This window comes from Dendropsophus ebraccatus, chromosome 5 (assembly GCF_027789765.1).
Source record: "Dendropsophus ebraccatus isolate aDenEbr1 chromosome 5, aDenEbr1.pat, whole genome shotgun sequence".
NCBI classification, from domain to species: Eukaryota; Metazoa; Chordata; class Amphibia; order Anura; family Hylidae; genus Dendropsophus; species Dendropsophus ebraccatus.
This window is the reverse complement of record NC_091458.1, coordinates 136535404-136557130: the sequence shown is the minus strand read 5'-3', so window position 1 is coordinate 136557130 and position 21727 is coordinate 136535404. Positions and strand designations below refer to the sequence as shown.

At 43.7% G+C, this 21727-nt stretch overlaps 2 protein-coding genes across 5 annotated transcripts in view; one reads left to right on the top strand and one right to left on the bottom strand.

Annotated features, from left to right (window-relative positions):
• Positions 1-648: 648 nt before the first annotated feature.
• On the top strand, positions 649-10967 carry FUCA1 (alpha-L-fucosidase 1). Its single transcript, XM_069971384.1, has 8 exons — positions 649-1036; positions 3428-3562; positions 3687-3824; positions 7033-7138; positions 8070-8270; positions 8448-8638; positions 8758-8857; positions 9745-10967. The coding sequence occupies exons 1-8, from the start codon at positions 687-689 to the stop codon at positions 9883-9885; spliced, it is 1362 nt and encodes a 453-aa protein (XP_069827485.1). The 5' UTR covers positions 649-686; the 3' UTR covers positions 9886-10967.
• Positions 10968-11435: 468 nt separating this feature from the next.
• The window catches only part of VAV1 (vav guanine nucleotide exchange factor 1), a 64834-nt gene continuing 54542 nt past the window's right edge, over positions 11436-21727 (bottom strand). For 3 of the 4 annotated variants that reach the window (XM_069971380.1, XM_069971379.1, XM_069971383.1), the window contains 10 exons: positions 21402-21427; positions 20202-20244; positions 19933-20069; positions 18106-18171; positions 16917-16948; positions 15383-15499; positions 15187-15274; positions 14290-14401; positions 12184-12335; positions 11436-11788 (listed from right to left, as the gene is read on the bottom strand). In XM_069971380.1, coding sequence (XP_069827481.1) covers positions 11735-11788; positions 12184-12335; positions 14290-14401; positions 15187-15274; positions 15383-15499; positions 16917-16948; positions 18106-18171; positions 19933-20069; positions 20202-20244; positions 21402-21427 — 827 coding nt within the window. In that variant the 3' untranslated portion in view covers positions 11436-11734. The remainder of the gene's footprint in view (positions 11789-12183; positions 12336-14289; positions 14402-15186; positions 15275-15382; positions 15500-16916; positions 16949-18105; positions 18172-19932; positions 20070-20201; positions 20245-21401; positions 21428-21727) is intronic. The other variant, XM_069971382.1, reaches the window with a different exon arrangement.

The window sequence follows — 21727 nt, the reverse complement described above, 5'->3', positions numbered from 1 at the left end:
AATCTGTTGGCTGTCAAGTGGACCTTCCAGGAATGGTGTCGAATGGAGGAGGGAGATTAGTTGACAGCAGAGAACAAAAGATTTCACAGTGGGAGCTGTGTGAAAGCCAGTATTCAGAGGTCAGTGCTGACTTCAGAGGAGATAGCCTGGTGATGTAGCTGTAAATTAACTCTTTGCTGTCCTGTTTTGGTGCCTCATCTCCCCTCTCCATAGAGAACCATGAAAGACAGGGGGAGAGCTTCAAACTGCTTTTTCCTGATAAAAATGCATTTTTCAGCTGATATACCCAAATACAAAGTTCCTTAAAATCGCCTGTACTATTAACTTCTGGGGAAAAAAAATTAAAAGACAGTGACCTTATAAATTCTTATTGCAAAAATTAGCAGATTGATAGATCAGCTGGGAGGCAATGTCAGGTAATAACCTCATAGTGGGAGCCAGTGTTATTACTATGGAGTGTGGGCGGAGCACAGAGGTGGTGGTAACTACACCTGTAAGCCCCGCCCCTATACAGTCTGCACATTGTTATTGGACAACAGCTGCCAGGACTTCCAGGAGGGGGCGGGAATCTCATTCGTCCCCGCCCCTTCTGCGCTATAGGTGGAGAAGCCCCGCCATTGTGGGCGGATACTGTCCGGTGTAATAAGCCGCTTCCGCTCCCGTGACAGCAGCACTAGTGTAGTGTCATGGCCGCCGTTTGCCTTCTCGCCGGGTTCCTGTGCCTGACAGCTCTGCACAGCGGGGCTGCCACCCGGTACACACCGGACTGGGACTCGCTGGATAAGCGCCCCCTGCCGTCCTGGTATGACGAGGCCAAGTTCGGCATCTTCCTGCACTGGGGCGTGTTCTCGGTGCCGTCGTTCGGTAGTGAGTGGTTCTGGTGGAACTGGCAGCACGAGAAGATCCCGGCGTACGTGCAGTACATGAGCAGGAACTACCCGCCCGGATTCTCCTACGCGGACTTCGCCGCACAATTCACCGCCGAGTTCTACGACCCCGATTCCTGGGCGGAGCTATTCCAGGCTGCGGGGGCCAAGTGAGTGCGCGGGGGGTGGGGATGTGTGTGTATGTTAGTGCGGGGTGTGTGTGTGTATGTTAGTGCGGGGTGTGTGTGTGTATGTATGTTAGTGCGGGGTGTCTGTGTGTGTATGTATGTTAGGGTGGGGTGTGTATGTATGTTAGTGCGGGGGGGGGTGTGTGTGTGTGTGTATGTTAGTGCGGGGTGTGTGTGTGTATGTATGTTAGTGCGGGGTGTGTGTGTGTATGTTAGTGCGTGTGTGGGGGGGTGTATGTTAGTGCGTGTGTGGGGGTGTATGTTAGTGCGTGTGTGGGGGTGTATGTTAGTGCGTGTGTGTGGGGGGGTGTATGTTAGTGCGTGTGTGGGGGTGTATGTTAGTGCGTGTGGGGGGGGGTGTGTGTGTTAGTGCGTGGGGGTGTGTGTGTGTGTTAGTGCGTGTGTGTGTGTGTGTGTGTTAGTGCGTGGGGGGGGGGTGTGTGTTAGTGTGGGGGGGGGGTGTGTGTTAGTGTGGGGGGGGGGTGTGTGTTAGTGTGGGGGGGGGTGTGTGTTAGTGTGGGGGGGGGGTGTGTGTTAGTGTGGGGGGGGGGTGTGTGTTAGTGCGGGGGGTGTGTGTGTGTTAGTGCGTGGGGGGGGGGTGTGTGTGTGTTAGTGCGTGGGGGGGGGGTGTGTGTGTGTTAGTGCGTGGGGGGGGGGTGTGTGTGTGTTAGTGCGTGGGGGGGGGGGTGTGTGTGGTTAGTGTGGGGGGGGGGTGTGTGTGTTAGGCGTGGGGGGGGGTGTGTGTGTGTTAGTGCGTGGGGGGGGGTGTGTGTGTGTTAGTGCGTGGGGGGGGGGGTGTGTGTGTGTTAGTGCGTGGGGGGGGGGGGTGTGTGTGTGTTAGTGGGGGGGGGGGGGTGTGTGTGTGTTAGTGCGTGGGGGGGGGGGTGTGTGTGTTAGTGCGTGGGGGGGGGGGGTGTGTGTGTTAGTGCGTGGGGGGGGTGTGTGTGTAGTGCGTGGGGGGGGGGGGTGGTGTGTTTGTGCGTGGGGGGGGGGGGTGTGTGTGTTAGTGCGTGGGGGGGGGGTGTGTGTGTGTGTGTGTTAGTGCGTGGGGGGGGGGTGTGTGTGTGTGTGTGTTAGTGCGTGGGGGGGGGGTGTGTGTGTGTGTGTGGTAGTGCGGGGGGGGTATGTTAGTACGTGGACTGCCGGGACCTCTGTGTGTGTGTGCACATGGACTGCAGGGTCCCAGGGTTGTCAAACTCTGTCCCTCCAGCTGTTGCAAAACTACAGTTTCCATCATGCAGTTCTCCAGGCATGATGGGAGATGTAGTTCTGTAACAGCTGGAGGGCCTGAGTGTGACACTTGTGCTCTGTATGACGGACGGCAGGTGATTCTCCCCCCCACATCACATGACGGCCATAGGTTTCCTTGTTTGTTGGATGTTTCTATTGTTCTACAAAATAGGAAGTCACCTGAGATGTGGCTGCAGGGAGCGCCATTAACCCCTTACCTGCCGGCTGTGCACCTGCTGGGGCAGCTCTATACTTCTATAGTGGGCAGTGAAAACACCTGCTAGTGACCCTGATGATGGGGGGGACCCCCGCTGATACCAGTATGGAGCATGTGCTCAGGATGAGGGACCCCCGCTGATACCAGTATGGAGCATGTGCTCAGGATGAGGGACCCCCGCTGATACCAGTATGGAGCATGTGCTCAGGATGAGGGACCCCCGCTGATACCAGTATGGAGCATGTGCTCAGGATGGGGGGACCCCTGCTGATAACAGTAATGTGCATGTGCTCAGGATGGGGGACCCCCGCTGATAACAGTAATGTGCATGTGCTCAGGATGAGGGACCCCCGCTGATAACAGTAATGTGCATGTGCTCAGGATGAGGGACCCCCGCTGATAACAGTAATGTGCATGTGCTCAGGATGAGGGACCCCCGCTGATAACAGTAATGTGCATGTGCTCAGGATGGGGGGACCCCCACTGATAAGACTGTGCTGTGTGTGAGGGAAGACTTAGGGCCGTATATCGTTCGAAAAATCGTTATATCGTTGGGATTTAAACGATAATGGCTTTGTGTAATAGCCGGCAAAGATTAAACGACCAATGAGAAATCGTTGATAGACTCTGGACCTATTTTCATTGTTGATCATTCACAAATCGTTCGAACACCGTTTGGCATAACACGTAGTTCGGTCGTTCCCTGATCAGCCAGGAAAGGACGAGCACAAGAACGACCATAAGTAGCGATCCTCATACTGTGTAATAGGGTGAACGATTTAAGATTGTTTGTCATAGCCGTCGTTTGAGATTCTTAATCGCCGAAAAAATGTCCAGTGTAATACCACCCTTAAGTGTGTGTGTGTGGGGGGGGGGGGGGGGGGGGTGACTTCAGCCATTACATAATGTTGTCCTCTCTTGGATAGGTACGTTGTCCTCACTACAAAACACCATGAAGGCTTCACTAACTGGGGATCCCCCGTCTCCTGGAACTGGAACGCTGTGGACACTGGACCTCATCGGGACCTTGTGGGAGATCTGGGAAATGCACTGAAAAAAAAGTATGTGATAAAGCCACATATAGCTATCGCCTCGCCCCCCTATAACCTCCATTATATATCATATTGATAACTGATTTGGTATTGAGATAAATGGGTATAATGATTTTTCTCTTCTGTTTCCCAGAAAGCTGCGCTATGGGTTGTATCACTCATTACTGGAGTGGTTTCATCCTCTCTACTTGGCTGACAAGGAAAGTGGCTTCAAAACACAGTACTTTGTTCTTGCAAAGACCATGCCGGAGCTGTATGATCTGGTCATGAGGTAACCCTGACTATTATTTATAATGTATATATAACATCTTATTATAATGCAGCCTGGGATGGAGAACTTTTCCCAACATTGTGAGTTTCCACATAAACTAAACTTTTTATTCCTTAAAGGTGAAGTCTGGGCTCTGACTTTTTATTTTTATTTGTGCACTCCTCTCCCTGACTCCAGCACTGGGGTCTGCTCTCATCCACTCCGGTTCCTGGCCGCTTCTATGTCTGAGTGGGGACCTGGGACGTGACATGTCAGGCCCATTTAGCCAGTCAGCAGCTGCAGCGGGGTTGATTGCTGACACGTCATGTCCCAGGTCCCCACGCAGACCTAGAAAGCCACAGGGGACCAGGGACCAGGAACGAGAGCAGATGATGGCGGACCCCATCGCTGGAGTCGGGGAGGGGAGTGCACATTATGGTCACCCATAATGGACTTCTCCTTTTACATATAAAGTACCAGAGCAATAGGGAACTAGGAAGAAGCCTGCTCGGCCGCTCCGCCCTCCTCCCTCATGTGGTTAGGAAGAGCTTTGAGTGAGAATGAAGATTTCGTACTGCTGCTTGGGCTAGAGGAAATAATCGCTTCAGTAAATTCATTATTTCCAGATAGTCCTATACAGGAACATATGGCATGTAGTGAGACGGAACAAGAGGGGAAAGCTGCACCCCAAGTAAACACAGTAGGGTATAACTGTGGTTTCACCCCCCCCCCCCCCCCCCCCCCCCTTAAATTGTTTAATGACTTTCACATGTGTTTTCTCCCCTGATTTCAATTAGGGACAGGGATGGGGAACCTTTGGCCTTCGGCTGTTGCAAAATTACGATTCCCATTGTTCCTCCTTTTAACATGGGGCAAAATGGAGTAAAAAGACGTTAAAGAATTAAGTACCAACTTGGCACCAAGTGAAGGTAGGGGTAATGGAGAGCAGTCTCTACTGTGCCAGGATTGACTTGTGCTAGTTGGGCCCTTTTATGCAGCCTGGAAAAAGCCATTTCATCCTAGCAATCGACAGGGGTCTTAGACCGCCACTGATATAAACTGTTGGTGCTGTACAATTATATTACATGTCGCTAGACTGGTAGTAACATGTGGTGTTTGGTTTTTATACAAATGAGCCAACTCCAGCCCTTTTGGTTTATTCTTTAGGATTACCTAAAACTACTGGCAACTACCTGCTGATGACTTGGCTTTCATTTAGTTTCTGCCTCAGGAAGCAGCCACAAGCTAAACCTGGGTGACACAAGTATCTCCAGAAACTAGGGGACTGCTGGACTACCAGCTGATCTAATACCTAGCATAGGCCGCTACCTATAAATGACCACAACTAGCACTGAGGCTTATCATTGCCGCCAGCCTGGCACCCCTCGCTCTTGACGTTTTCTGCTACTAAGCTGCTACATCTGCCAGGCATGCCATCATATAATCATGGCAGCTTAGTACCAGATAGTCACTAAGTTGAATTTGCTGTGGATAAGGTGAGTACTTGGAAGCCTGTGCCGCTCGGTTTGTGGCAGCCTTCCTCTTGGTATGGTGCCCCTTGGGTTGTGGCAGCCTTCCTCTTGGTATGGTGCCCCTTGGGTTACATAGTTAATACGGTTGAAAAAAGACACATGTCCATCAAGTTCAACCAAGGAGGGGATGGATACGGGGAAGGGGGAGGGTGATAGGTTCTATACATATGCATTTATATTATTTTGCTCTAAGAACTTGTCTAGCCCTGTTTTGAAGCCCTCTACTGTTTTTGCTGTGACCAGATCCTGTGGTAAGACTGTTCTACAGATTCACAGTTCTCATGGTAAAGAAGGTTTGTCGCCTCCGGAGATTGAACCTTTTTTTCTCCAGGCGGAGGCAGTGCCCTCTTGTCCTTTGAGGGGGTTTTACCTGGAACATCTTTTCCCCATATTTCTTGTAGGGGCCATTTATATATTTAAATAAGTTAATCATATCTCCCCTTAAACGTCTCTTCTCCAGACTAAACAAATGTAATTCTTTTAATCTCTCCTCATAACTAAGATGCTCCATTCCCCTTATTAGTTTAGTTGCCCGTCTTTGTACCCTCTCCAGCTCTAGAACATCCTTTCTATGAATCAGGTTCCAGAACTGGACGGCATACTCCAGATGAGGCCGCACCAAAGCTTTATAAAGCGGTAATATTATATCCCTGTCCCGAGAGTCCATGCCTGTTTTAATGCATGACAATATCCTGCTGGCCTTAGAAGCAGCTGACTGACATTGTGTGCTGTTCTGTAGTCTATTATCTACAAGTACACCCAGATCCTTCTCTATAGCGACTCTCCCAGAGTAACTCCCCCCAGGACATATGATGCATGCAGGTTATTAGTACCCAGGTGCATAACTTTACATGTATCTACATTGAACCTCATTTTCCAAGTGGACGCCCAAACACTCAGTGTGTCTAAGTCATCCTGTAACATCTGCACATCCTCCATAGACTGTACTGTACTACAAAGCTTGGTGTCATCTGCAAAGATAGAAACATTGCTGTTAATTCCATTCTCAATATCATTAATAAACAAGTTAAACAGAAGAGGGCCCAGTACTGACCCTTGGGGTACACCACTTATTACCGGGGACCATTCGGAGTAGGATTGTGGCAGCCTTCCTCTTGGTATGGTGCCCCTCGGGTTGTGGCAGCCTTCCTCTTGGTATGGTGCCCCTCGGGTTGTGGCAGCCTTCCTCTTGGTATGGTGCCGCTCAAGTCTTGGGATGTGAAGCCAGTCCAGGATCAGTTTATCAGTTTTCAGTTTGTCGTCCCCCATGCAGACTATCAATAGCTGACACAGATCATTGCATGCAAAACATTGTGCTCTACCATCTTCTGGCGGAAATAATGGCAGTAAATCCTGTTAAGCTGTTTAATTGGACGTGACAAGCATGATTGCTTAACTTTTTAGAAGTTGACAGGCCGGTCCACCCTTGTGGTGTTAAACAACGGCCATTAAAAAAATGTCAAAACAAAGCTTTGGCTGACCAGGCATAATGGGCATTGTAGTTTTGCAACAGCTGGAGGGGCGGAAGGAGGAATCCTACCTGCAAGTTTGTTTCTCCTCCACCCCACTCACCTTCATAACCGCTGCCCGCCTCAACATCTCTGGCAGTTTCAGAAATCCCATCACCCGTGGCCTCTCTTATATACATTTATTAGGCCTTGCCTGGTATAACTTTCTATGTTTTCTTTGTTTTGTAGATATCAGCCAGATCTGATTTGGTCAGATGGGGATTGGGAATCGCCAGATACTTACTGGAAGTCCCTTGACTTTCTGGCCTGGCTGTACAATGAGAGCCCCATCAAGGTACGCTAGTCATGTTGGTCAGCTCTGCAGCAGAATATAATGGATATAGTTATTTGTTTCACCTTTTGCATGAATGGAACTAATTTAATGTGCTTATACAGAAGGTGTTGGTACAATTGTATGTGGCGATCCACTCACCGGCTGGCCGATAATTCAGTCAAGCCTGGGAGTATATTGCGCTGCCGTGAGCGCTCCGTGGCTATGTGTCCTGAGTGGGACTGCTGAGACCCACTATGTTCAATATTCTTTAACATCATCAGATATTTGTACTGACAGGTACAGTTTAAAGCGGCTATCCAGCGCTACAAAAGCATGGCCACTTTCTTCCAGAGACAGCACCGCTCTTGTCTCTAGTTCAGGTGTGGTTTGCAATTAAGCTCCATTAACGTCAATAGAACTGACTCATGCTGTGTTTACACGGAGCAATAATTCGCCCAATCGAACGATTAATGATTATGAGGTAACAATGTGTTTTTTATAACTATCAGCGTTTAGATGAAACGATATATCATTTGCGATCGTTATTGCGATCCTTTTAAGATCGCTTAAGCCCATCTCACACAGGGTAAATCGGTGAAAGACTGTTTACACGAAGTGATCTGCAAATTTTTAGTGAACGACCAACGACTATTTGAGAACACGTTGAAAGATCAATATGAACGACTTCTCACTCGTTGCTTGATTGTTCGCTGTGTTTATACAAGCCGATTATCGCTCAAATGACATCATTATCATGAAAATTCGAACAATAATCGTTCCGTCTAATCGCAGCATAACAAAACCTGTACCCAAACTGGAGACTAGAGTGGTGCTGTCTCTAGAAGAAAGTGGCCATGTTTTTGTAGCGCTAAATTACCCCTTTAGTGTTTCTCTCTAGGAATCCCTCTTATCGCGCTAAGTTCATCTTGTATGTATTCACATTTCCTCTTAGGACAAAGTTGTGGTGAATGATCGCTGGGGAAGCAACTGTTCTTGCCATCACGGAGGCTTCTATAACTGCGCAGATAAATACACTCCATCTACACTACCAGACCACAAGTGGGAGCGGTGCACCTCCGTAGACTACTTCTCCTGGGGTTATAGACGCAACATGCAAGTGAATCAGATGATGGATGAAGGCAGCATCATTTCCGTGAGTGATCTAACAATTGGGCTATAAGGCAGCAATGGTGATCATGTCAACACATAGGGCAGATCTATACCTCTAGAAGAAGAGCGGCATTGAGCATTATATCAGGGGTTTCGGGAAACGGTCACCTGTGTTCTGTTTCCAGCAGTAACTTCAGTGCTAATCTGTATTGCCCTTTAGGAATTGGTGCAGACTGTGTGCTATGGAGGAAATTACCTATTAAATGTGGGGCCCAGCAAGGAGGGCTTGATAATGCCAATTTTCCAAGAGCGACTTCGGAATGTTGGCAAATGGCTGAGCATTAATGGAGAGGCGATATATGCTTCTAAACCCTGGAGGGTGCAGAGAGATAACGGCACAGTGGATGTTTGGTAAGTACAGGCATTATTATGAGGACACAGAGGGTTGTTGAAGAGCTGATACACACCCTAAGGGTATGTTCACACTTTTTTTTTTTTTTTCTCCTAACTAAATTTATCCTGCTTTTCAGGTACACTGCTAAGGATTCGGTTGTATATGGCACTATCTTAAAATGGCCTGAAGAGAACATTCTAAAGCTACAGTCTCCTAAACCCACTGCCAGTGCTAATGTGAGTACCTGTTAATATTTCTAACTTCCTGAGGGCCCTTTTAGACCACAAGCAAGCGCTGATCGACCTTTGTAAAAGGGGCCTAAAGGCCCTGTTCCAAGGAACGATTATCAGCCGTTACGGTCAATAATCGTCCCGTGGAATAGAAGGCAACGATCAGCCAATATCGTTCATGTCGGCTGATCTTTGCGTCGTTTGTCTTTCAAACATGTTGAAAGACAAACGACTGATACAGCAACAATCTGCTGCCGTTGCTCCATGGAATAGGAGAGGCGGCAGCAGACCGCTGCTGTATGCTATGGGCTGCCCGGACGTCTTAGCGACAACCCCCCCCCCCCCCCCCCCCCAACCCCCCCCCCCCCCCCCCCGCAGCACCCCGAACTCATGGAATAGGAAACGAAGAACAAACAAGCGCTGATAGCGCTCGTTTGCTCCTCAGAGTTGGGCCGTGGAAAACTGCCTTGAGTCTTTTATTGCTCTGTTAATACTCATTCAAATCTCAATTTGTAATGGTGCGTTTACACAGACAGATTTATCTGACAGATTTTTGAAGCCAAAACCAGGAACAGACTATATAAACAAAGAACAGGTCATAAAGGAAAGACTGAGATTTCTCCTCTCTTCTAATCCATTCCTGGCTTTGGCTTCAAAAAATCTGTCATAAATCTGTCTGTGTACGCACCATAAGCAATCCTAATTTGAACATTATAAATCTTTATAATTTTTTCTTTAATATTGGAAATTCCATGTCCTCTAGGCATGGAACTATGACACAATATGTAATCTTATTTTGGGGCATAAATCGGCAGCCTGTGAACACATGCCCAATGTAAAATATATATATATATATATAAATTTCTATTGAAATCTTTCATTGCTGCTTGCAGGTGACATTGCTGGGTCTGTCTGGGCTGCTGTCCTGGAAACAAGACCCAGAAGGTGGTCTACTTGTTAAACTACCTTCCATCCCTCCCGGAGTCTTCCCTGTTGAGTATGGCTGGACTTTAAAACTAGAAGGTGTAAACTGAAGCCTTTCAGAAGAAGGAATTGTCCAGAACAGAAACCTGCTTGGACTTCAGTTCCCATCATTTGTACCAAAGTTGGAAAGAGAACATGATTAACTCTTCCTATCGGTGAAGGTCCTACTCGATGCTGTGATACAGGACTGTGGTATTGAGTAGAATCCGGGGGTTGGCACTATGCTGTGCTTTTGTGTATATAATATTGGTGTCTTCAGATTCAGGGGTTCCCTTTTTGATCTTTTAGATGATTACATACTGTGTGGTCCTGCCCCAGCCACGTAAAGTACCACGTAAGCAGGATCTAGTATCTGAACAGTTTACGTGGGACAGAAGCTCTCACAATGACATATTCAGGCTGCCCGACAGACTGTTCAGTGGAGTTTAGGCTGTGTATTCTGCTCATGCTGGAACTTCAGACCAAATGTGATTTGCACTATACAACCAGTTTGATCACTATCTTTTTTGACTTATTATTTATGCTGTTTTATGCTTTTGCTCTTGTCTATCAACAAGTTGCCTTATAATTAAATCTTGAACATTCATGAGCTGAATGGCTGAGAGTTAACTTCTCTACAAATGTGCTAAGAAGGTGTTCACACCTGCACATATGAGGAGGAGTAATATCAGTCTGCAGTGTGCTGGTATACTCCTCCTAAGGCTGCATTTACCCCAGCCACATTTACAGTGTAACATTCTATTTCATGGTATAAGAAGGACCAGATCTTGTAAGGAAACAATTTCCTAGTTCCATTTGGGTTTTATAGTGAAACTGTTTGTGTGGATGCAGCAAATGTCACAAAAGCAGATGCATTATTATGGCTACATGTCCAAACTGCTAGCACTGCATTGATCTTTGACTCTGTGATGCACCCATATTATTCTCATGTGATGGATGAATGTACTTTTCACTTCTGCACAATAAGGGGTAGGGAGAGCAAGTGACCATATTGCTTGCTTTGAATTTATCTGAACGGTTTTACATAGAATTATTTTTGTAATCATTTTTTTTTTTTTTCCAATTTGGGCATTTCTATAGTGTTTTGCTTTTTCTATTTGTATTGTGTTTTGATTAAATAATTTGCCCTTTCCTTGATCTTCCTTGCACATTTGTCACATTAAATGGTTTTACTGTACAAGCAGCTGTTCTAAAGGGAATGTATTGCCTAGATTTTTTTTTTTTTTTTTACTAGTTATAAATATGCAGTGAAATTTTATTTTTTTTTCTATTTTCCATGGTGGATTATCTGCTTTCATCTTTAACACAGTTGACCCTTCCTAATCTTTAGTTAACTGGAGTAAAAAATGTCATTTTACAATACAAATCTGTAATAGTGGCAGCCAAGGAAGGCGCCTTGACGTTTTTTGCAAAAACGAATCCAAAAAATGGATTGCACTCTTGAATTTGTGAAACTGATGTTGACTGCGGGAGTATAATACACTAAGTTTACCTACCGTAGTAGCTATGACTGCTCAGGTGGAACATATAAACAGCATAAAAAAACAACAACATGTAAACGTGTTTGTCATTGAGTATTAACCAAAAAGGAAATACACCAGAAAATGGGTCAGTTTATTCGTAAAATGCGACAATATAGTTTGTGAAGGCAACATCCCGGCCTGTTCCAAAAATGTCGTGTTTTTTTTTTTTTTTTTTTGTAAGATTTTAGGCAAGAGGTCACCATTAAGAGGTTTTGACAACCATGCCAGAAGTAAGTGCCTTCAAATCCCCCATGCAGAGGCTTGAGGAAAGTAGTGGTACAAGTCTTTTCTATAATTTAATACAATTAAAATTAATCAATTCTTTGTGTCCAAACATAAGTTCTTTTAAAGACTTCTTCTTAAGAGATCGGATCTCTCAGCAGTACTCTGAAAAGTCATCTTCAACGTAATTTGAGGGAAACCAACCGATCTGCAAAGAAAAAAGGCAATTTATACTTTTATGACCAAGTCATCCAACATCTGGTGTGATTCTTACGATCGATCAGTTAGCCATATGATTATATTTCCACAACGGAATAGCCACTCATCCCATAGATTTATTGATATTTGCCAGCGAATTCCGCCATCCGTCCAAAGGCTGCGCCTATTCCGTAGTTGGAACATACCCTATGGGGGAGATTTATCAAACATTGGCTCAGTTGCCCCTAGCAACCAATCAGAGTCCACCTCTCATTCCTCACAGGCTCTCTTGAAAATGAAAGGTGGAATCTGGTTGCTAGGGGCAACTAAGCCAGTTTCACTTTACACCATGTTTGATAAATCTCCCCCTATGTCTGTATTCTAACTGCTTCTTGTCCTTCTAACCTTGCCATAAACTTCTCCTTTCCACCATCCTTGATGTCCTTTCTTATTGAGGATTCTGATAACATCTCCTTCCCTTAGACTCAGCTCTGTTCTGTCTCTGGCGCAGAAGTCGTAACGTGCTCGAGCTGATCCCAAATACTTCATCCTGTGTTCTGTAGGAGAAATCGGAAATGGCAATACATGTTTAATTATGAGGAATGGACGTCATTCACGATTGCTTTAATATAGGGGTGGGGAACCTTGGCTTTCCAGCTGTTGCACAACTACAACCCCCATCATGCCTGGACAGCCAGGCCTGATGGGAGCTGTAGTTTTGCAACAGCTGGAAAGCCAAGGCTCCCTACCCCTGTGTATATATGTATTACAAATATCTTTATTCCACCACAGGAATTTTATTAATAAAGGGTGATTGATTATGAATAGTGATTGTTTTACATATTCTCTTGTCCTGAACTGTAATATAGTATAAGAATATGTGGTTTATAGTGTGAATTATTTATCATGCAGAAATTAATAGATTTTGTGGTTCTATAGAGTTAGATATGTGCCAAGAAGTTTTCCTGCTGTAGTGGTAAAAAAAAAAAATTTTCTTGCACTTTTTTAAAAGGGTATTCCACTAAAACAAGACTAATGGTGCGTTTACACAGAGATTTATCTGAAAGATCTTTGAAGCCAAAGCCAGGAACAGGTAATAAAGTAAAGACTGGACTGGAATCTCTCCTTTTCAAATCCATTCCTGGCTTTGGCTTCAAAAATCTGTCAGATAAATCTCTGTGTAAACGCACCATAAGGCTGCATTCCCACGTTCGTGGAATGCATGCACCAAATATGTCCTCATCTGCATTCAAAAAGACTTTCCCTAGGCCCCCCCAACCCCCCCCTCTCTCTCATTCACTGCTTATTATCAGCAAATCTCAACTCTTTTAAATCAGTTGGACCTGCTCTGTTCTATGGAGAGGGAAGGAGGGAGATTAGTCGCCAGCAGAGAACAAAGGATTACACAGCAGGAGCTGTGTGAAGCTGGTATTCTGAGGTCAGAGCTGACTGTCAGAGGAAATAGCCCGGTCATGTAGCTGTAAATTAACTCTTTGTTGTCCTGTTCTGGTGCCTCATCTCCCTCCTCTCCATAGAAAACTATGAAGACAGGGGGAGAGCTTCAAACTGCTTTCTCATTATAAAAATGCATTTTTTTTCGGCCAATAAACCCAATTACAAAGTTTCTTAAAATCGCTTGTACTACTGATTTCTGCAAAAAAAAATAAAAATAAAAATTAATGACAGAACGTTTTAAGTGGAATACCCCTTTTACCTGGCCTGGTTTATCTGGAAGGGGACTTCATGTCCCAAGATCATTTTCATGACATGGTCAGACATAAACAGAATGAAATGGTGAGAGCATCTATTGCAAAGTGTATGATTTATTTTCCCCAAAGCAATGGTCCTATTCATGGGTGGTCTGAAGGATTTTTACGTCCTACACATTGCAGTGGATGCTGGTACTATTTGGTTTTCTATGTGCTGCAACCTATCCAAAATGAGATTGTTAGATTAGTGTCCATGCATCTGGGACATATTCATGTGCAGTGTCTGAGCTGTCTACAGTAATGTTATCAAGACGTGTCATATACTATATGTGGTTGGTGTATGGGTGATTTAATGTACGGTTCTTCCATTGTTGATGTTGGTTGAAGAAGTGGCAATGCGTACTTGGACAATCTGGGGTGAATTTATCAGGGGGTTTGTACCAGTTTTCTGGTGTCAAACTTGCCATGCCATTTTTTTAAAAAGTGGGTGAGGCTTAGGGTACTATTACACCAAACAATTATCAGCCATACTTGGCCCATTCCGGACAATAATTGTTTAGTGTAATTGGCCAAGTATATGTGGCCACTTCTCCAATCATCGCCAAGAATGACAAACAATCTAGACGGTCGCTGTCTCAAAGCATGTTTTTTTTGTTTTTTGTTTAAATTTGGAATTACAGACCACTTCTCCACTGAGGATCAGACCATACAAGAGATAGAGGACACAGCTAGACCTTGGAGTGAAACGATTTCTACCAATCCCTCCTAGTCTTCCCTTAGAACATCCTATCTCCATTGTTACCCGTCCTGATGTTTTCCTTCTTCTCTGGCTCCTTGAAAGGAAACTGTAGCGTCGTATCCAAAAGCTTGAAGCAATTTTTTAAAGAGTTCTGTTGGTAAAAACCAACCAGTTCCTGGTACAAAGATAATAAATCATGTCATCTGACTATAGAAAAAGTCCAGAACCCTCTTTCCTAACAAAAGCTTTTTAGAAAACTTTGCAACCTATGTGATTTATTACCCAAATGCACCAAAAATTAAAAAAAAGGAAATAACTATAGAAATAGCCTTAACTTTCGATAGATCCTTCATAGCCCTGTGTTTCTCTATGGTAACACGCTTTACCATCAGACGATCTCCAAACTGCAGGGCTGGTTCTCTCCTCTTCCTGCTCACTCATCCCCCTCAGCCCCTCCCCCCTCCATAGGTTACAATGGACACAGAAAACCCGTCTTCACTTTGCTTATCTGTAATGTAGACGACTTTGCCTGATAATGAACAGATAAGAAGTGAGGGTGGAGGATGGAAAACAGCCTTGTGAGTACAGAAGGAAACTCTTTTTGCCTAATAAAACCTATTATGGTGCGTTCACACCTACAGGATCTGCAGCTGATTTTCTGCAGCAGATTTCAGTTAAGTAACTGAACACAGCATCAGATTTGATGCTGTGTTCAGTTATTTAACTGAAATCTGCTGCAGAAAATCAGCTGCAGATCCTGTAGGTGTGAACGCACCCTTACAGTGTTTCTTATAATCACTTGTACTATTAATTTCTGCAAAGTTTTTTGAAAATACATGTCATTCCCCATCACTATCGATGAGAATTCCCCATAGGTCACATATTTCTTCTGTATGAAAGGACAGCGGATACCTTGCTGTAGCTTAATATGTGTAATAGTGTGGGAAAGTGTTTACTTACAGGAAGCCCCTTGAAGCCTTTTTTTTCTGTGAGCCTCCAGAGTCCTTCGTGAGCTGTCACCTTCATATGTTTGATTTCCTGGTTAAACCTAAGAAGTGCGGCTGAGAGTCAGACCATGGCAACCACAAGAAAGCGAGCAATAGAAAGCATCATCGGCATTATAGAAGCACAATGTGGAATAGGATGAATGAATTACTTTAGGCTAATTGCAAACTCTCCAGAGTCTTTTACTCTCTGTCTGACCAAGAAAGTGCCGTCCGATCGATTCACCAATACTTGCTCAGCTTCTTTTCTTTCCATCGGACCCGCATACCTGAACAGAGAAAGACTTCATTTAGTCTTCAAATGTTATTCGCCATAACTAAATAAAACTGAATTGCTGGGGTCATATGATGAGAGAGAAGGATAAAATGTTAGACCTTAGAGGTATTATTTATAGTGTTGCCTATACTACTCCAGTGATATGATTATGCTCTATACACTACTTATGGGGGGCCATGGAAAAAAAAAGGTTGACATTTGGAGCTGACCACAATGTCTTTAATAGTATTGCTCTTTTTTATACATAGAATTTATTCAGCAGTAGTTGGTTCATGCAAATCTGTACTAACAAAATCCTTTGGGGAGCTATGTTTTACTACTTAAAGGGGTACTCCAGTGATTTTCACTGGTGTTAGAAGTTATACAGATTTAGGCTATGTTCACACTACGTAAGTTTTGTAATAATCACGGCTGTTGTAACAACGTCCGTGATTACTACGGAACTTACGTAGTGCTGCCTTCTAAGGAATCCCAACCGGAGTGTATACACATAGTACATATATACATACACATATTATACACTCCGGCCAGGATCCCTAGCGGCGCCGCAAGAAACTGACATGTCAGTTTTCTGCAGCTGCTATTCAGTGAATAGTGGCCGCAGAAAACCTGTCAGTTCACACAATGGAGCACGCGGCTCCCTCTGCATACTTCATTGTGTGCAGCGGGCAATTCAGCGGCAGTGAAGATCATCCCGGACCATACTGCAGTACCAGCCAGGATGATCTTTTCTGGCACAGGCCGGGTCATGGAACAACTGGTGTCTTACTACATGGGAACATGGCCTTAAAATGTATTTCTATTTATAAATCTCAAGACTGGGACATACCAGCTGCTGTATGTGGTGGTATATTCTTTCCAGTCTGACACAATGCTCTCTGCCGCCACCTCTGTCCATGAGAAGAACTATCCAGAGCAGTAGCAACTCCCCATAGTACACCTCTACTGCTCTGGGCAGTTCCTGACATGGACAGAGGTGGCAGCAGAGAGCACTGTGTAAGGCTGGAAAGAATACATCACTTTCTGCAGGACAAACAGCAGCTGATAAGTACTGAGTGACTTCAAAATTTTTGAATTGAAGTAATTTACAAATCTATAGAACTTTTATTACACAAGTTGATTTATAAGAGTACCCCTTTAAAGGGATATTCTCATCTCAACTAACATAGTTAAACTTGTAGGATGTGGAGAAATGGCAACAGCACCATCCACGGCTGCTCGCTAATTCTGTCTGTGTCAGAATCAGGAGATACGGCTGGGGAATAGATTACACTGCTGCCGCTCTCTCTCACAGGCTTTATCTCCTGATCACAGCGGGTCTTAGTAGTGAAACCCACTGTGATCAATAACTTTTGACATGTCTGATGACAGGTAAAAATTTTGTTTTATTCTACAAGGATTGCACTTACCAGATGAAGGATGACAGGTCAACGACTGGATTCTGTCAGTAGAGAGTCAGAATTAAAATTGAATATTAACATGCAAATAACTCTAAACATGCAAAACATGCAATTGAATATTAACATGCAAAAAAAACTAAAGTATAATTCCATACAAGCTGACAACTATGATATCCATAATCACTAATTTCTCAACAGAACCCAGATTTTTCTTTTTATTACAACTGGAACTGAGAACCATTATTTCTATGTGATGTGTATTATACCTGGACGTGGTAAGCGAGTAATATGTAGGAATGATAGAACTAAGGAGATGATCTATAGATAAACAGAATTTAGCATCTATTATGAAATATAAAAAAGGTATTCAACTCAAACATAACTAATGATATGTCGCTGCCCATGGTGAGACTAACAATTCATTCCATACTTGCTATTATCTATTCAGTCTCCTTCCCCCAGTTCTCAGCTGCTGCTTTCTGTTGAAAACACAAAAATCTGTGTCTGAACTTTTCTCTTCATCTCCCCCCCTTCTGAGACAGCTGATGTATACAAGTCCCTGGCAGGCTTTATCTGCAACTTAGTAGCTTCTTTGTAATGCTGGGAGGGTTATTCTAAGGTCAAGTTTATAATGAGCTCACTGTGATTATCCCTCCGGCATTACAAAGAAGCTACAATGTTGCAGATAAAGCCAGTCAGGGACTTGTTCACATTACCCGTCTCAGAATGAAGGGGGAGACAGAGAAAAGATCACACACACAGATTTTCATGTTTTCAGTAGAAAGCAGCAGCTCAGAACTGGGAGAAGGAGACTAAATAGATAATAACAAGTATGGAATGAATTGTTAGTCTCACTATGGGCAGCAACATGTCAAAAGTTATGTTTCAGTGGAATACCCCTATAATTAGGGTCTGACAAGTGCTGTGGTCTTAGCTGATAATCTGTACATGGTGAGCACAGTTTTTTTCCTGGACGTCCTTTGGCAGCACAACAATGGACGGGCAGCCAGATTATGAAATGCCTATCGTGCATACTTACCAATCGTGAGTACGAGTGTGAGTTTGATAATCTGGCAGCCCGCCCATTGTTGTGCTGCCTACAGACTCCAGGAAATCAAAATCTGAAAGGTAAATTTTATGACCTATATGTCACATTCACAGGATATAAACAGACATTATATATAATTATTCTACTTACGTATATGTAAGGCTTTACCAGATTGCAAGGGAAGAAGCCAAGTTCATTTGTAGATGTATTTCGGCCCTAAGAAAGATATCACCTGGTCAATGGTCACAGGTCACCTACAGATGGACATCCTAGGAAACATACCATCTCGCCTTTTCTCGTAAGGCTGGGTGTATACATAGCAGCATAGAATAGCATAGAAAATCAGTTTTCTGACCTGTGTCAGAAAGTTATATAGATATGTAATTTAATTCTATTTAAAAATCTCCAGTCTTCCCATACTTATCAGCTGCTGTATGTCTGCTGCTACCTCTGTCCATATCAGGAACTGTCCAGAGCAGGAGAGGTTTTCTATGAGGATTTGATACTGCTCTGGACAGTTCCTGATGTGGACAGAGGTAGCAGCAGAGAGCACTGTGGACATACAGCAGCTGATACGTACTGGAAGACTGGAGATTTGAAAATAGAAGGATATTACAAATCTATAGAACTTTCTTAAACCAGTTGATTTGAAAGAAAAAGATTTTTAACGGAGTACCCTGTTAAAGCTTAAATTTACTATAAGATATTTTAAGACAGTATAATAAAATTAAATTTTTAGCCGGATCCCACAAAGGGGTCTTTACTCCCCAAGTGCCTAGCCTGTGGGGTTGGTGATATATTGCGACCCCCGGCCTGGTCCAGTTAATTTGTGGTGATATTATTTGGCTCTGTATGGTGGTATTGCATGGTGTTATCATGTATAGGATGTGTACAGTACAGTAGACTCTGTTGAGCCGAGGATGCAGCTGCTTCTCTCCCCAAACACTGTCAGCCACATCCTCTGCTCAGCCAAGTCTTCTGGTTTGTGCACAGCCTGCCCTTCCTGTCCTGGGAGAGAACACTCACTACTACTACTGCTGTTTTCAAGTGTTCTCTTTGCTTTACAGTACAGCACAAATAGCTGGGCAGATGAGGTGGCTGCTAGAAGCCAGAAGACATATCCTCAGCCATCTGTAGCAAGATCCACTAAAAGGGATGCTCCAGCAATAAAAAAAAATATTTCAAATCAACCAGTGTCAGAAAGTGCCATAGATTTCTCATTTACTTTTATTTAAAAAAAAAACCCTTAAGTCTTCTTGTACTTATCAGCTGTTGTAGGTCCCAGAAAGTGTTGCATTCTTTCCAGTATGACACAGTGCTCTCTGCTGCCACCTCTGTCAGTGTCAGGAACTGTCCAGAGCAGTAACAAATCCCCATAGAAAATCTCTCTTTCTCTCCAGACTGGAAATAATACACCACTTCCTGCAGGTTTTACAGCAGCTGATAAGTACTGGAAGAAGTAGATTACAAATATCTGACGCTTTCTGGCAGTAGCTGATTTGAAAGAAAACATTTTTTACTGGAGTACCCCTTTAAAATAGTGGAAAGTGCACAATGCTGCATAATGAATTTCTATGTGGCCTCGTTTCTCTGTATGCTTCTGCCTGTACAAGTCGTATGATCTCTTTACTTGGACATACTGTCATTGTGCTCCATCTTTGACTATACACTTAGATATGGATGATCTTTTTTAATTATTTAATGGGTGAAGTAAGCAGAATAACTGAGCAGAGTTCAGAACTTTGGTGCCTGTGACATGGTAGCAGGGAGGAGACTACATAGTGAGAGGGAAAGTAAAGAAGGTCTGGCATAGTGCAGGAGACCCATAGAAGTGCAGGAGGACCGTTAACCAGGACAAGAGTGATAGAAATACACAACTTATAATATGTTCTTCCAGCTAGAATTACACATAATCAATAACCCAGAATCACAGGATGATGATGCACGTAATTCATACATAGACAGAAGGACATTTACCTCCCACCAGTTCTGTTCGGCTTCCGCTTTTGTCAGTTCTATGACATCACCCTTCTGCATTTGTAGTGGCGGACCGAAAGCAATAGGTGGGGGAGGAATTCCCACATAGTCGTGACAAGTCTCCATCTTTGTAAGACCTGACAAAGAGAGACATGGCCATCACTGACAATAAGATGTAGTGTATGTGCTTATACAGTACAGGGATGAATCTACCTTCTACGTTACTTTATCCTATATTGGCATTAACTCCGATTGTCCAATGCACGTACCTGTCTCTGCCCCTCTATTCGGCGTCCCACGGCCTGGCCTCTGCTGAGAAAGACATCACCAGATAGAAGTTTTAGCATTCCTTTGACAAACTATTCTGTCTATATTATAGTATAGTACATGAACTCTGTTTATACTATAATATATTATTGTATATTACTTCAACTTTGTTTATACTATATTATAGTATACAACTTCAACTTAGTTCATAATACAGTGGTACCTTGGTTTAAGAGTAACTTGGTTTAAGAGCGTTTTGGTTCAAGAGCTCACAGTTTTTTAAAATTGTGACTTGGTTTAAGAGCATTGCTTTGGTTTAAGAGCTCCCTGTACTGAGTGGGAGCGCGCATGGAGGAGGGGCATGGTCTTCATAGTGGGGTCTACAGCCCTGTACTCTGACCCAGGAAGTCTTCCTCACCTTCCAAATCATAGCAGATCCACTTCAAGCTGGGGCTCACATCAGGGGACAGGACTGTGGGGGTAATTTTTCCATAGCTGTAACCCCTCTCTCCCCAGACAGAGAGTGCTGCATGTATGTGCCCACATCTGTCCTGCTCATCCCTTAATGCTCTGCAGTCTCTGTCAGTCCTTGTGTTTCCCATCCTCTCCATTACTGTACAGTAACTTATAATATCACATATTCTGCGGTTTTTGAATGTTTGTTTCATCTGTTTCACATTATTCAGAATAATAAATCATTATTTTTGGGGTACGGAACCAATTGTCTGCATTTCTATCATTTCCTATAGGAAAATTTGCTTTGGTTTAAGAGTGGATTTGGATTACAAGCACAGTCCCGGAACGAATTATGCTCGTAATCCAAGGCACCACTGTATATTATACTATAGAACTTTGTTTATATTATATTATGAAATATCAATTTAACTTTGTTTATACTATATTATAGTATAGCAGTCTAACTCTTACCACATTTACTCCATACCCGTGTTATTTTAGCAATTCTGACGATAGATTTCCTTTACATTTACCATTGACCCCTACACTGCCCTATACCACCAGGAAATATAACTTTTTATTTTTGAAAGAACTGTATAAAAAGGCAAGCAAGGGTGCTATTTTTCTATTTTCTAGACAACCAGCCCTAGATTTAGGAGCAGTTCCCACACAAGCCATCATATCCATGGTTACATGCTATTGGATATATTATACTATATATTATGCTTACATACTATATATTATACCTTTTTTAGGGTGGAGCCTGCAGCATCTATAAAAAATCAAAGCACGGGTTATTGGAAAGTATAATCTCTAGTTTGACATAACATCCTGCACATATGAAGTCATTTCCTGCTTTATTCTGACAGTTCCAGAGTAAATTTTACAATAAAATAAAATTATATAAAGCCTAAAGGGGTTGTCCTGGCAGGACACCTCTCAGATATATGCCCGGGGAGGGGAAAAATGAAAAAGAATCACTTTCCAGTAATATGTCGCTTCCCTCTCTACTGCTCAGGACTTCCAGGTTTGGGGACATGACATCACAGGCCTGTTCAGCCAATGAGTGGTT

Bases quoted from the DNA above. Each gene is read 5' to 3' on its own strand.
- FUCA1 (XM_069971384.1), top strand. From the start codon at position 687: ATGGCCGCCGTTTGCCTTCTCGCCGGGTTCCTGTGCCTGACAGCTCTG. The intron at 7,139-8,069 runs GTACGCTAGTCA...ATTTCCTCTTAG, and splicing joins ACAATGAGAGCCCCATCAAG to GACAAAGTTGTGGTGAATGA. The intron at 8,639-8,757 runs GTAAGTACAGGC...CCTGCTTTTCAG, and splicing joins AACGGCACAGTGGATGTTTG to GTACACTGCTAAGGATTCGG.